The following is a 15,737-nucleotide window of genomic DNA, read 5'->3' on the forward strand; positions in this document are numbered from 1 at the left end:
ATTAGCCTTTGAAGTGAAGGGGTATTGATCTTTAAATGGAATATTTTTTGTGGCTTGAACTCCTGATAGTTATCTTCATCAGCCACAGTCTTTAGGGCATGGATGTGCCCAAACATATAAAAACATGTGCAGGCACACTGCATACCAGTTAGCATGATACACAGAGATCTTGACTATCAGCTGCCTCTCACCATATAGAGGCATAACTAACGTTATGCCTCTAACCATATACTTCTACCATAACTAACCATATACTTCTTCCCACTGCACTGTGAGAGACTTTTTACAAATAGACACTCTGTTTTATTAAAGTTAGCCTTACCTTTACAGAAGTAAATGGTGTTAACAAACATGGCAGAGAATGACAGAGAAGTAGACCTTATCAAATCCTGAAACTCTGGTTTACTGCTTTTTTTTTTCTTTTAAACTAGACTATTTTGAGGGATCCTTATTGCTTTCATTTTTCCTAAACAGTAGCTATGGGATGCTGACTAGTGCAAAGAAAGCCCTAGAATGAATCATGGCATCTCTAAAATGCCAAAAAAATTATGCTGCAGTTCTACTACCAAAATATTCCTTGTTAAATGTTATTCCCAGCATACCAGGCAAAAAAAAGAAAAAAAGAGTACAGAACATTAACACAACACTATTTGGCTTTCTGGTCACAGTTTCCAGAAGGAACTGAAGAATCACGACTTCATGCATTTTTTTCAGGTTTTGAAATGCCTCAAGCCACCCTCTGGACCATTTTGTGATATAGTAAGTCTTCTCAGACAAGTAAATCACTCTAGAATTAATTATTCCTCCATCTCTATCTGCTGATACTTCTCTTCCTTGTGAAAAAAGATCTAAGAGAAGAAGGCAACAATCAGAACAGTAAAAGATATTGTGTGTGAATGCATATCCTGAGCTGGCCAAGACTGCTGAACATATAATAGTGAAATCATAAGTACACAGAGTAAAAAAGTACTGAGGAATGTTACCTTTCAGACCTCCACCATTTTCCATTGAAATGGTGGTGCTAGGACTCTCCCAGATTCTTGATGTGAAACTCCTGAGGAGAGATGGAGATGGAGTGCATGGAGGGCTGTGTGCCAGTAGGATGCATAACAGTAAGAACATTAATTTAAATTTGCCATTAAGGTCTTGTACACAGATAGGAAAAGATGATACTAATACCTCAGCTGTTGCATTTGACATCATGTTTTTAGTAAGTGAATGCCTTACCGGCACTGTCAATGTATGAACTTGCAAAGGAAACTTGGATTCTGGACCGACTGTACCAGACACATTGTGAAGCCAAAAGCAATGATACTGATCCAAAACCTGAGAACGTGCATACCAAAACGAAATCTGCTTACTCAATACTGCAGACTCCCTTGTTCTAATTTCTTTCAACAGAAATATCCATCTTAGATTAGTATGTACCTTCTTCATATGCAGTTTAAGTAATTTTCCTTAACATATGAGGGAAACCTAGGCTTCATTTCTGTAACATGAGGAAGATAATTTCTTACACAGCAGACAGCCTACATAAGGACCTTAGAGAGGCCTGAACTGCACAGAAACATTAGCATTCATTGCTTACTATAAAAAAAGTACATGCAGTTACAGGGAGGACTATTGAAACATAGTAGCTATTTCTGATTAACATTTTTCAGCCTGAACAACTAAAATTTAAATCTGTAAAAATACTTCATGAAAAAATTAAAACTTAAAAAATTAATGAAGAATATGAAGAAATAAACCCACTTTTTTTCCCCAACTTAATTTCTAATCACTTCCTCTCTAACGTATTATTTTTTAACAAACAGAGACAGAAAATTGTTGTAGCAAATTGAAAGAATGGTTAGGATTACAGCAAAAAATAAAAGTCTAGACTTTGCCTTCTGTTGGCTAGATACTGTCTTTTTGGGTAATACAATTGTGTATTTGAGTATATGGCCAGCTACCTATGACTTTACGTTTAAGGCTGCACATGAATACAGCTTTAAAACCGTAAGCATACTGTGAGCATAAATTCTTGTTTTACTCTAACATAGAGAGTCCTCTGAATATTCACTGCCATCTTCTATAGTTTGTCTTTTAATGACTTTTTAATAGGAAACTTACAAAGCAATGAAAACACAGTTTCCCATCAACAATCCTACTTCTCATGGTTAACAACTTGCAAAACACCAACTACGTATTGGAAAAAAGCAGAACATGCCTATAACTTGTGTACTGGCAATTTATTTTACCAAAGAGAAAGGCTCTGCATAAGGCTTTATATCCAGTTGCCAAGAAATAATTCTCAATCAAATGTCAATTCCATTAAACAGTACTCTTACTTCCCTGATTTCACATATGTACAACTTCTCTGAGAAGTGAGAAAGCAAAAATTTGAGTCTCTCAAAATATATCTTCATTATTCTTCAAACTGCAGGCCTCTAGTGTATCAGATTGACTACAGAGAGGTAACAGATGTACTGTTATTGACATTACCCAAAATAATACCAGACACCACCCACTTTGCTTAGGTTGTGACCTTTGTGCATTCAATTAATTCTTTCCCAATCATTTTATCAACCACAGTCATGACTATTAGGAAGAATACCTTAGTGTAAGACTGCATTAACTACATGATCAGAAAAAGAGTCTGCAAGGAAGAATAGAACGTCAGTTAAATATTTCTGCACTTACATTGCTACAAAGTTGCTGTTTACTCAATGCTATACCATCCCAAGTCAAACATGTTTTGTATTTTAATCAGTACAATGCATGGTAACAAAACCCTTCCAAAATAACAAACACTTCTGTTCTACAAAGTTTATTCAATGTGGCACTGGAATGCCTCTCTACCTTCATGTTTATCCAGTTGGTTATCAACTGATCCTTAGTCTGGATCACTTGGAAAATGCTGGGACAAATAGGATTATTAACACTTTTCTAGGACCAAAGTACAGTAAAATTCAGCAAAACAACCATCTTGGCACAGTAAAATTCAGCAAAACATAACCATCTCTTTTAGAAATGCCATTTTCAATTATTAGAAACTGAAAAATGATTGTGGATGATCTGTTCATTCAAACTAGGAAAAGAATTTAAATACAACCTATGTTTTATTTCCACCTTCTGGCAGTTTTTCATGATTTGGCTTCCCTGGTACAGACTGACTTCAAAGAAAAATATCGTCAAAATAATACAGTGGAATAAACTGAAATGCCAAACCAAAAAAGAGCAACAAAAAATTCATAGCAATAAATAAGAAAGTAACCAGGACAAAATATAAAACATAGGTGCTGAGAGGGAGCAGAAAACACAAGATGCCAGAGAAAGAAAATTCAGATGTACGTTTTATGTCTCTAATAAATGTACATGATACAAATGAAGGTTAACACTACATTAGATCATTTATACATAAGAATTGTGCTGTTTTACATTGTATTTATGCTTACCTCACCTATTCTTATCCTGATTTTTAATTTATTTTTTTTTTTAATTACCCCAATTTACCAGATTCTGTGGTCATCTGAAGTAATCCTTCAAGAGCACTGGAAAGCAGACCTCTACTGGATACTTTTAAGTGACTTAATACAACAGGTACACATTGGTATTCCAAAAATAAGGCCTTCCCTTCATCTGTCTTCAAGTCTATGCGAAGTGAATCAAATGCCTGAGCCAGGTAATCCACTGAAAGATACCAGAATACAGGCAATAAGACTTCTATAACCATCATTTCATTAAGCAATGTGAACAACTGTTCGACAGTTTCCATTGTAGACATATACTTAAAAGCTAAATGGTGAAAATATTAAATTTACTTGTCTGTTTTTATTCCTTAACAATTTATTCTGAGTAGAGAAAGACACTATCTACTATGTTTAAGAAAAAATATATTTACAAATGTAAAGTCCTGCAAATATTTTGCTTAAGAGGAAAGAAAATGTAAGCTGGCATAGTTTGAGACAATGTCAAGTTTCAACACCTGGGAAACCTCTATTAAAGGAGTCAATGGCTGATTTGTCTGCGTAGGAGCAATTACTTTCACCAGAGCAACTATTCCCATTCCTTCTGTAAAAAGCGGTAGTTTCAGCACACACATTTTATATTCTTATTCATTGTAGAGTCCATTAAATTCTACTAAGAATGCAGATTAAGTGAACCAATCTAATTTCTTAATTTCCTGATGTCAAATTGTCCTCAGTATCTTGGACTCTCATTGATCATCTGGAGTGCAGAAAATTAAGTAGAAGGAAACAATTTATCCTGCCGCAAAAGTTTAACTGTGGTGCCATCTGCTGGATACTGACATTTAAGGGAAAGAAGATGTATGTTCAAACGTGCTACTTTATCACTAGATCATTAGTGCCATGTGGTCAGAGTGATCAAAATTCATACACAGTGATATCTGACATATGTTTAACATCAGATCATATTTTTCATGTAAAAGGGAACCATGAGAGGCTAAACTGGTTCATTCTAATCAAGATCGTTCATCTGCTCAGGGTAAATCACTCTCGGCAATGACTAGTTTTGGTATTGCAATTCTTCTTGCATTGCTTTTATCAAACATTTCTAGAAATGTGAGTTGCAATTTAAGAATAATTATCATGCTTCACCAAAATGTCTTGACTGAAATAGTTTCCTCCAACAGCTGAAACACTGTGTTAGTTCATTAATGATGTCAGGGTGGTCTTCCATCATGTTTAAATCCTGTATTTACTGTAAATACTCTCAACATAAATCCTGAACAGGTTGTTAAGCATAAAGACAAACTAATCTTCTTAACTGTCTAATCCAGAAGCACAACTTCCATGAAAAAGAACACTATTCATTATCTATGCATTTAAAATCTTGGCCTCCCAATTTAGTGTCTATCAGGGTGCCAGAGATTGCAGCAATTTTGTGATATGGATCTCTGCTGTCTAAGGAACTGGCCTAATATTCACAATATATTTCACACAAGAGGCTAAAAAAAATCAGATGACAAAGCAGGCATCTGATTTGGACATTCTGGCATGGTTTTTCAGGAGTACCTTGATAATTAACATCTCTGTAACCTATCTGAATCTCTTTGTGTTATTAGCAGAATAAATGTGTTACTAGTAATGGCATTTTAAAATAGAAACCATTCAGAGAATAAAAGGTCACGAAAATCAAAGGTAGCATAGAATCATGGAACAATTTAGTTGGAATCTAACCTTCCTGCCTAAAGCAGGACCATTTCTGAGGTTAGGTTAGATTGTTCAGTTGTAGCCCCACTGAACAATTACTTGCTATCAAAATTATCTGTGCTTTTAAAATGTCTTTGAAAAGGGAAAAATAAGTGGTTAATATCACAAAGAGTTGGAAAAGAGTTATAAATACATTCATTCTTATGTTATCCTTGTAAAACATATTCTTGCAGAAAATCCCAGTTATGCAGCACCACAGTACCACTAAGTTGTTGCAGGTAAGCAGCAATCGCATCTTACACCTGCTCTTGATGGTATATAATTACTCGTCTGCCTAACTTCCATAAAAAGATCTGCAACACCTCTTGTTATCTATTTCCCTTGAAGAGAGAAAAGACTTTATAACTGAAAGGCAGCTGTTAACAAATCAGCTGGGAAAACAGTTACTCTAGTCTTTGAGTTATATTTTCCACACTTTTTGTCACACTGTCTAGATACAATCTGATTTGTGTAATCCTGTAGTGTCTACTTTGAAACCTTTATCTTCTCCCTCTCCCATAAGGCAAGGAAGACCCAGCTTCCTCTATTTCTTTGCCAACACCAAATTACATAGGTTTTAAGTAGAAAATTCTACTTTACTGTTATACATATCTGCCAGTGTAAAAGGTGGAAGGGTCCTGGGAACAAAGGAAACAAAAAATCTCACACTGAAAGGTAAGAGTCACTCACCCTGTGATGCCCCCCTACACAACCCTCCTGATCCTTTCTGGTTAACAAAAGGCAGAAGAAAGAGCTGAAAGTGATGTAGCTGTTTCAGATAGAATAATCCCCTAACAGGCACTGGAGGTTGTATGGACTATATAGTTTAAGAGAATATATGATCATTTTTTTCCCAAAGAAATAAACACACACAAAAAAATCAAGCGTTAATATATTCAGAAACTCAACTTGATAATAAGTAGCAATTACATTGCATTCAGGATTCAGAGGGGACCTATCAACTCTGCTGCTTTTATGCTGATGGACTCCTTTTGCATAGGTTCATAGCAATCACTGAGGCCATTATTGAATACACTAAGTCAAAGAGAAACCTAATAATAGAAGTCAAAATAAAACATTCTTTTGGATTACTCATCACACCTGCACATACATGAATGAAGAACCTTCAAGCATAATTCAGATTATGTTGAAGTGTTTGAAGAAGGCATACATATATATATATTATCTAGAAATGGGGAAGAATTTGTTTAAATAACCAAAGTTAATCTGTAAGTTATTTTTAAAATATCTCGATAAATCAGACTGATTGAAGGTTTTTCTTCTCACAAAAGTGAACACCACTCTCTATGTCAAAAGGACAAAGAAGGAAAACAGTTTGACAGAATTATCAATGTCTCTTTTCCCCTTCTTCAGAAATGCTGACTGATCTAACAAGTCATCATATTAAAAGGAACACATAAACTCAAACATGAAATGAATAATAGCAAGATTCATACATATTTTGCTTCACAAGGTAGCCAAACTCAAGTAAAACCACTTTTCACTAATAAAGCATAACAGACTCTATAGTATCATTGAAATGGTTTTTATCCAGGCACATGACTGAAATAAATAAATTAAAATTAAAAAAAAATCTTAATTTACCTTGTGTCACTGTTTTAAGCACAATTAAAGTTGACACAAATCTCAAAGGCATATAGGAACTCTTAAAAAAAGCTGCTGATTTTGATTTACTCTCTACAGACTGTTCAGAAGAACCATGTGGGTTTCCCTTGCTCACTATGCCTTTGAAAATATCTTCACCCAGTCTCCTCATTGTTGATCTCATTGTTGCCTGCTGTTTCAAACAGTGCATAGAGTTAGTGTAAACATTAAAACACATTGAAATCCTGTATACTATACAGTGATATATATGTTCCCCATGTGATTAAATATTAAGTAGCAAATTGTTTGATCACATATTGGAATATAATCTGCATAGACAATTCTGTTTTGTGTTCCAAAAGCAGCTGAACAACACTACCACGGTGCCGTATCAACACATAGTTAATCAAGAGACTAATTAGTGAGGGTCTTGGATATGCTGACATTATTTAAGTTGCCTCTGGTTCCAGAAAAAGTTCAGTTTCAGTCAATTCTATTTTGTAAGGTTGCCTGAAGTTACATCCTGTAAAACCATTCACAGAATTCAAGGTCTAAATATGAACCTTAAGAATACTGTACAGGTAATATCTATTAGACTTTTCGTCATAAAGAAATACTACTTCAGAATCAAACTTCAAAATATGCTCATTTAAAATATAGTTACTTATTAGCACCAAACACAACAGCGTAGTATTCTATTGAATTTAAACTCAGGATATTTACAAAGTTTCTATCTTTTGATTCAGCAAAAGCACTATTGACAGTACTATGCTGAGTCTTTACAGTGTGACTACTATCTTTTTCTTTATTATACTGCTACATATTTTCTTACAGCACTCTAGTCAAAGACTGCAAGGAATGTCTTGTGTTTAGACACGAAGCAGAGAACAGAAACAAACAAAATTTCTTCACTGCTTTGCCACACACTTCAATCAATTTCAACAAATCTCATGCATAAAGTGCATCTGAAAGTACTGCCTTTTCTAGTGCAAGTTTGTTAACTACATATGCAAAAATGTAATTTCTGATGTGCTTAGAAATCACAACAGAGATCACATACTTACGAACACTGTATTTAGATACACAATGCCAAATTTAAATTTAACTTGATTTTTTTTGATTTGGCATCTATCTGTGTTAAACACTAAGAATTTATACTTTACAGCAGTTTCTTTTCTATATACGGCCTGAAAACTTCTGCTTTTCATATATATTTAAAATGCAAAATCCATTAATACCTTCTGTGAATTTAGTTATTAAAAAAACATACTGCAAGAGGAGTATACTTGTTTTACCTGTATATCAGTGTCTAGCTGTCTTATAGACCAGTAAATAAATTTAATTACAGGCATGTGCAGTTTAGAATTCACATATGGCATCCACTGGAGTTGCTCAGTAGCTATAGGCAAAAGCTGTAAAAATACACAAAAGTAGTATATATGCAGTATGCAGTATATAAAACTACTCTATAAGCTAACTGTAAGTGAAAACCAAATGAACAGATTTCTTAACTTTTTTTTTGAGTTTTCTCTTGTAATCTAACAGATTACATATGTCATAAATTGAAACATTAATATCTAAATAGGCATAAAAATGTTTTAAATTTGACCTGTTAATCTCCTTGAAACAGAGGAATTATGTAAAGTATCACACATAAAAAAAGAAGTATCAACTGAAAGAAGTGACTAGAAATAAAATGTTGAAACTCTCATCTTGAGACTGAACACCACACGTTTTATTAAAAATTAACTGTATGCTTTACAATTGACAATGTATCTATTCTATCTCACTGCTGGAATGAATACTGACTTATTAACAGTGATTTTGTTCTAATTACATGCTGACCTGTTATACTTTAAGAATCATTTAACAGCCCCCCCCCCCAGAAATCTGAAACATGTTAACACAAGCAAACAATCCAAACTCCTTTACCTTCATACACTTTTGCCGAGTAGAGAGTTTATCTGAGCTCTGGGTAACCATAAGTTTATAACTGTCCTCTCTTTCTTCTTGTGTTTTTATTTTGCTAAGATGCTGGTCTGAGATCCAATCCATAAGAAAACTTAAGAGCTCATAAACTTGTGAATTCAATGGTAGCTGTAATACATCCATAACATCAGATATTTCAGCTTCCAAGTTAATGATTTTTTTAAGCCAAAATAGTAACAGACTGAAACACGTGAGAGTACATTTGTTATGAAATATTATGCATAATATAAAGGATGACAATTTTATGCCTGATAAAATCTGGGAGGTAAGTTACTGTATAGGGAGCCCATGGAAAACATATTCAAGTAGATAGTGAACAGGCCATGTGTGCTCTGCTGGGCCTTGTACCTAGGGTTTGAGAAGCCTGCATATTATTAATATGTAACTTACAATATCACTGGGAAAGGTGAACTGTATGTGGATGCGTATGTAAGGGTTGGAAGGTGGCAATCCTGACTGGGATACTACTGTACATAAAAGAGTCAGAGAAAACATCACAGTTAACCTGAGTAGGTGCAGCCTGAGCTGTGCTCCACAGATCAATCAAATGCACAGTTTATCCTGTGCTTGGTTGCAGGATAAAATCAGGCAGCTCCCAAGTGGAACTGCTGATCATGCCTCTCCTGCCTGGCCTTGCCCTTGTCTAAAAAGGCAACAAGTTCTTCTCCTGTGAACATCCTCCACGAATAGAGCTGGTTTTTTGCAAGAAAATTATGTAATATCTTGAATGGTCAAAGAGGAGGAGTTTCTCTCAATGGACAGGAGCAGCTCGGCATGCCCTGGGAAAAATCCACCCAAGCTCCACCTGATGCTGCTCAAACACAGGGTTCCCAGCATCTGAAGGGACACAAGATTTACTTGCTTTCTTTATTCCTCCTCTTACTCCATCTTATTAAAATAGCCTTTTAATTAAGCCATTTGTTGTCAGGCCTTTCTTCCAGAGACCCAGAAGGAATCCTGCAGCGTTTTTCTCTCTCTCATACCTCCCTCCCCAGTGCAGGACAGGCGCTATTTGTGATAGTTTCTGGGTGTAAAAAAATAATTTATTTTATATTTGGACAAATGGTAGTAAAACACCTTGGAAAAAAATTCACATAAAAAATCACTCTATTTTATAATTCTGGACAAATGAACTACAGGAGAAAGCAGGTCTATAATGTCCTTTGCATGGGGAAATTCTTATCTCAATGCACTATACCTACTTTGCTTTATTTCACACAATTTACTGTTGTTAAAATTTAACTGAGCAACTAGCATTGTTAAAAAAAACAACAAAGACATTTTGAAATTGTCATTCTGGTTGTACTACACTGCAGTGAAATACTCTATGAAAGACATCCAGAGATAACTGAAGACAGGCCGCACAAACAGTTCTATAAAGACTTCAAAAGTTTTCTTCTATCTACCTTCAGATAACTGTTTTCCTCTTCTATCAGAACTGTAATTACTGATACTATTTGTATTACACCTGCAACCAAAGTATGTTAAAACCTAAGAGAATTTCTTGGTTATATATATACAGCTCAGTTTTAAAGGCACCCAATGTAGATCAGTTAAGTAGGATGGTGTGAATATCTCTTTTTCATTTCACAGTTCACCTGCTACTAAATGGAACTACATGGAGAAAGAAAGCATTTCAAGAAGTGTTATAAGAAGATTTTTTAAGGAAACAAAGGTGATTGTTTTGGAACTGTGTATGAACACTGTATTTATTCTCTTTCCCCATTAAAGATTATTTCTCAAAAAAATGACATTTTGTTGAGAAGATTAAGATTCTTTATCAGATACTTCTGACTGACTACTTTTTGCCTGGTGTTATTCATAAGGACAGTGCTGTGCTGTATAGCAGCAGTAAGCAGAAGAAGTTTAAAATTTTCTCTGACACAGCAAAAGAAATCTGCTAAAGTGGAAGTAGGTTATAATTCTAATTGGTAGATGAAAGATGACATGACAGCAAGTGGAAAGCATACCATATAAATAAAAATATACACATATACTATTGACATATGTAATATGAAATCCAAGACACATTTTTAGCAACAAACTTCATTCTTTGTTAACTGTTTTCTCCCCATATAATGTTTCTTCTCTTATTATAATTAATTTACTCGTAAAACAAAATTGGAAGCTACATTTTCTAATTTCCAGCAGATACACAGAGAATGTTACACTGCCTAATGCCTTTCAAATGAAAACAGTCGAGACTTTTGCTCAATTCTTACCTTAGCGATTTTTGATGTTACCATCACTTTTTCCTGTTTCACAGGTTTGCTTTGTTGCATCACTTGACATATATTGTCAGACTTCCGTACTATTGAAAATTCATGCTTCCTCTACAACAAAATATAACAATGAATTACATTTCACTGATTACCTATAAAAGCAGCAGGTATATGTAAGAACAAACCTTACCTGTAGGTTTTCTAAACGTGCTTGTACTTTTCGTGCTTGACCTTCCAACTTCTTGTTCAGCTCAGTTACATCACTTAACTGAAAGAATCAGAAAATATTAAAGTATCTGTAAATTCAAAACTGAATTCTTCACCTAATTATCACAACGAAACAATTTGATACTGCTGTTGAGTAGCTAAATTATTTAAGTTCAATTTTTTTCTTCTCAGCATGTAAAGTGAGAGAAACAAAATCATCATACACCTCCCTCAACAAATCACAGAATCACAGATTGGCTGAGGCTCAAGAGCACTTCTGGAGGACATCTGGTCCAACCCCCCAGCTCAAGCTGGGCCACCAAGAACTGGTTGGCCCGGACTATGTCCAGATAGCTTTTGAACAGCTCCAAGGTTTGAGATTCTAACACCTCTCTGGGCAACCTGATAAGACAGCAGCAGTAGCTCTCTATTGACCTGCAGCCCAGCCTTTCAGGGTGAAGGGGAAGAATAAGCACTACAATATCATCCTAGGTTTACAGGTACTTAACATCTTTTCATGAAGAAGTGACATAAAAATGGAGTACATATTTCAAGAACGGTACAATTGTCTTGTTAATGGGGAAGGTGAAAGTTTTTTTCTCTGCAGAATGAGACAGTTACTAACATACTACAGAAACAGTTTGCTCGGTGAGAAAAGATGAGGGAAAGCGTAACCACCATTTAAACATAAGAAACATGCCCTATGCATACAAGCATAATTATCACAGAAGCCCTCACTTTGCACAGAAATGCAAAGATTTAGCAGTGAGAGGAAATAACAAGACAGATGTGTTGCACCAGAACCATCAATGTCCTAGGAGCTAGGTCTGACCTTCTCTAATGGAAAGAATAAGGCCCTGCTGTAGATTTTTACTGTCCTTCAATCTATCAGAACAGGTATTAATTCAATGAATAAACAATGATCAAACAGTTTAGATAGCAATTTGCACGTCAGCATTTTAGGTCAGACTTGACAGTCAAGTGAAACAAATTCCTACTCTGTGTATTACTATGAAACACTATCTCAATATAAGAACTGAGAAAATACTGCCTTAATTTGCAAAAATAACTAAAAATACTAAGCAAACATGGAGTTAGAAATTTTTTTTTTAGTACAATCAGCACAGCCAATCAGCACAGGGTGGATTCTATTAAGTCATAAAATATTTTCTCTCCATCCACCCTCAATCTGCTTCAGAAGATATGGATTTGCCCTTCCTAAAAATTAGCTGTTCCTAGTGGGTCAGAGGAATAAGTCCAATATTTTTTATACTGTAAAAGATCAGAAAGGTTAAATTTCAAGTACTAGAAAAACATGCAGGAAGTACTTTCAGTCACTCATACAATTCTTGTCTTACAGAAACAAAAAATCAGCAATTTTGCAAACTAAAGCTGCTCGAACATTCACAATTATTGACTATAACTTGTAAAATTTTCTGTAGCAGGAAATAATTAATTTTACCTGTTTCCTCAAAGAGTCATTCATTTCCTTCAAGGTGTCAAATGACGACTTCAGCCTCCTATTTTCTTTAGTTATTTCTCTCAAGGCTTCTGTCAGCTGTTTAACTTCTGCCTCATGTCGCTAGAGAAGTATCAAATTTAAAAACATGATTTAAAAGAGACTATTCTAAAAACACCAAGTTCCATTTTAGTGTTAAAATAATAGGACAGACTTTCAAATACCAAGTTTGTCATTCTGCATGGCCAAATAGTGAGAAAAACAAGATCTGTACTGCGTGTTACGAAGGATCTATATAGAAACAGAGAGCAACGTGCAAAGACTATAGCTCCTATTCTTTCCAGATTCTACCAAAACCAGACTATATATATATGTATATTTCTCAGACAGTTCAGATGTGGGAAATGTTTGTGAACTAAAATAAATGAAAAAGCTTTTATTTACAGCTCACTCAATTACAAAAAGTTGTGATTGTGTTTTGAGGTTTCAACTACTTTTTTGGCTTTGCTCACTCTCAATCATGCAGAGTAAGAAACTAATCCTATGCCTTGTAGACTAACACTTGGGTTTACAACATAAGCATATGAATTGTTAACTACAACTTGCATATCCACTGCCATTCTTCTCTTTCCCCCGAAACTTGTTTTAGATTTAATCTTCTCTGGACACCAGTGCACCTCTGAGTACCTCAGATTTGATAAAACAGCAAGGTTTTATTTTACTGAAAATATTCCAGCTATATATACACACTATCTTTCATTTCTCTCCTTCCATGAATTCACTATTCTTCATTCACCTACTTGATCTCTACTTTTCCATTTCCAGTCATATCCTCTCTCCCTACATGTGCAAATGACAAAAATAAAGGACTGTAGAAATTTAAAGGATGTAAGTCCTGAAGAGATCCACCTTTGCATTTCTGCTTGGAAATTTAGTAATTTCCATTCCAGCTGCACAGAGAACCATCTACAGTTCCTCTTTTTCTCAAATGTTGCTCTTCAGCCAATAGGATCAGAAGAGCTGTGGGCATGACATTCTTGTCTAAAGCACCTACACATATTTGCCTAAGACACAGAATCATAGAATGATTTAGGTTGGAAGAGTGAGTCCAACCATTAACCTAACACTGCCAAGTCCACCACTAAACTATGCCCCTAAGTGCCACATCTACATGTCTTTTCATACCTCCAGAGATGGTGACTCCATCACTTCTCTAGGCTGCCTGTTCCAATGCTTGAAAATCCCCTAGGTGAAGAAATTATTCCTAATATCCAATGTAAACCTTCCCTGGTGCAATTTGAGGTTGTTTCCTTTTGTCCTCTCATCTGTATGAAATGACAGATCCCCTTTCCATACCAATAAACATACAGATGCTGCCAACATATAATGCACCCTATCTTATGGAATCTTAAGGAATGTTTCACTTCTGTTTTCTACATACACAGTTAACAGCTTTACTTGAAGTTCATAACCAATTCAGTTGTTAAGCCATAGGGTTGCAGGTGATGCCAGGATGTCTAACCCACCCACTTCCATAAACAAATCAGGTGGTGTCATCTGTATTTTAACCAGCTACACCATTTCACTCCTGCCAGATGCTTGTCTCCCCTGTTCTTAAGTTATCCAATACTAGTTATCCAATACAGTCTTGCCAATCTCCCTGTTCATATGCTTAACTGCTTTTGTTACATCTAGTTTTTCAGCCTTTTTTGTAGCTGAAGACTGGCACGGTCACTCTCAATTCATTCTGCATGTTTAGCCCATGCACCCACTTATCATCCTCTGTTTCTGTTGCTGATATTTCTATTCAAATGCAATACTGTACACTCAGGCCTTGTGAACAGTATACTTTTTTCAGATCTACCCTCTGGCACCCCTTCCTCCTTTTTAACATGTAGTTTATCCTCCCTCAACAGCTTGTGGGAAAGGTTTACTTGCACACTTCAAAGAAATTTAATTTCTCAGCTTCTGGTTTTGACACAAAGTACACGTTTAAGGATTTCTCTTGGAGACCTCCTGGATAATAACTAAAACCTTTAACAAGACTTAAATTCAATAGCAAACACTCTCAAGAACAGTGTTATTAATAATAAGTACCTCTTCTTACAGCAAAATCATACCATTTCATTTCTTTCCACACCCCCAAAGTTAGGTTGATCTTCCTCTGAACTTTTTGAGCCTTTGGTTGCTAATGCCCTCTGCAATAGGTGTTATGTCATAAGGTCTCAATGTGTCTTAAAGCCTTCGCAAGGAAATCCATTTCAACTACAGCTAATGCAAAAATACTCATTTAACGTACGTACAATTACAGATAGACCAAAATTTTTTCTCTAATACTGGTCATATAGCTATAACTACTTTAGAAATAAGTGACCTCTTTTTTCTAACTTGTAACAGTAACAAGTACTAATACATCAGACAACTAAATGCACCATTCTGAAACAGGAGTCATACAAAAATCCTAATAGTATTGTTCAGTACTTTCTATATAAATCTTTCCTTTAATCACTTTAAGAAATAAGCAGTATTTCCAGCAAACATGTGATGGTTTAAGACAACTATAAACAAATTATATGGTATGTAGAGCAGTATCTATCATCAAATATATTTTTTACCTGTTTTATAGCTCCAAATTTTGTGTGAACTTCTTTTTCAACACCTCTTATTTTAGCCAAAGCTGCTTCATGTTTAAAAATCAATGCTTCTCGTTCTGTTAGACAACGCTCTTGTTTCTGGAGTTGGAGAGCATACTCCTGCTGTGCTGAACTTTCTCTCTGTATCAAGAAAAAAATGTTGAAACTACTTTAAAAACCCAAGAAGTTGTCACAAATTACACTGCATTTGAATTTTTGTTACATAAGAGCTTACTAATACAAAGTATCCTGATGGTCATCTATGTTCAGTTTCCTCACATGTTAACCCAAATGACTGATGCGCGTTGGGATGGCTCGGCCTCCCAAAATACAAAATTCAACTCTATATTGTTGCTCATGTACAAATCTAGACAATTAAACTTTGGTTTTTGCTTCCAAAATGTCTGGATAATAGTATTAACTGTAA

At 35.2% G+C, this 15,737-nt stretch overlaps 1 protein-coding gene across 1 annotated transcript in view; it reads right to left on the bottom strand.

Moving 5' to 3' along the window:
* CCDC138 (coiled-coil domain containing 138) overlaps positions 1 to 15,737 on the bottom strand; it is a 34,667-nt gene that overhangs the window by 14,652 nt on the left and 4,278 nt on the right. The window contains exons 5-12 of the mRNA XM_018084009.1: positions 15,293 to 15,451; positions 12,681 to 12,800; positions 11,202 to 11,279; positions 11,012 to 11,122; positions 8,733 to 8,897; positions 8,096 to 8,212; positions 6,801 to 6,993; positions 3,496 to 3,672 (exon numbers count right to left, since the gene is read on the bottom strand). Coding sequence (XP_017939498.1) covers positions 3,496 to 3,672; positions 6,801 to 6,993; positions 8,096 to 8,212; positions 8,733 to 8,897; positions 11,012 to 11,122; positions 11,202 to 11,279; positions 12,681 to 12,800; positions 15,293 to 15,451 — 1,120 coding nt within the window. The remainder of the gene's footprint in view (positions 1 to 3,495; positions 3,673 to 6,800; positions 6,994 to 8,095; positions 8,213 to 8,732; positions 8,898 to 11,011; positions 11,123 to 11,201; positions 11,280 to 12,680; positions 12,801 to 15,292; positions 15,452 to 15,737) is intronic.

Source organism: Manacus vitellinus, unplaced genomic scaffold (genome assembly GCF_001715985.3).
Source record: "Manacus vitellinus isolate BGI_N305 unplaced genomic scaffold, ASM171598v3 scaffold_7_pilon, whole genome shotgun sequence".
Lineage (NCBI taxonomy): Eukaryota > Metazoa > Chordata > Aves > Passeriformes > Pipridae > Manacus > Manacus vitellinus.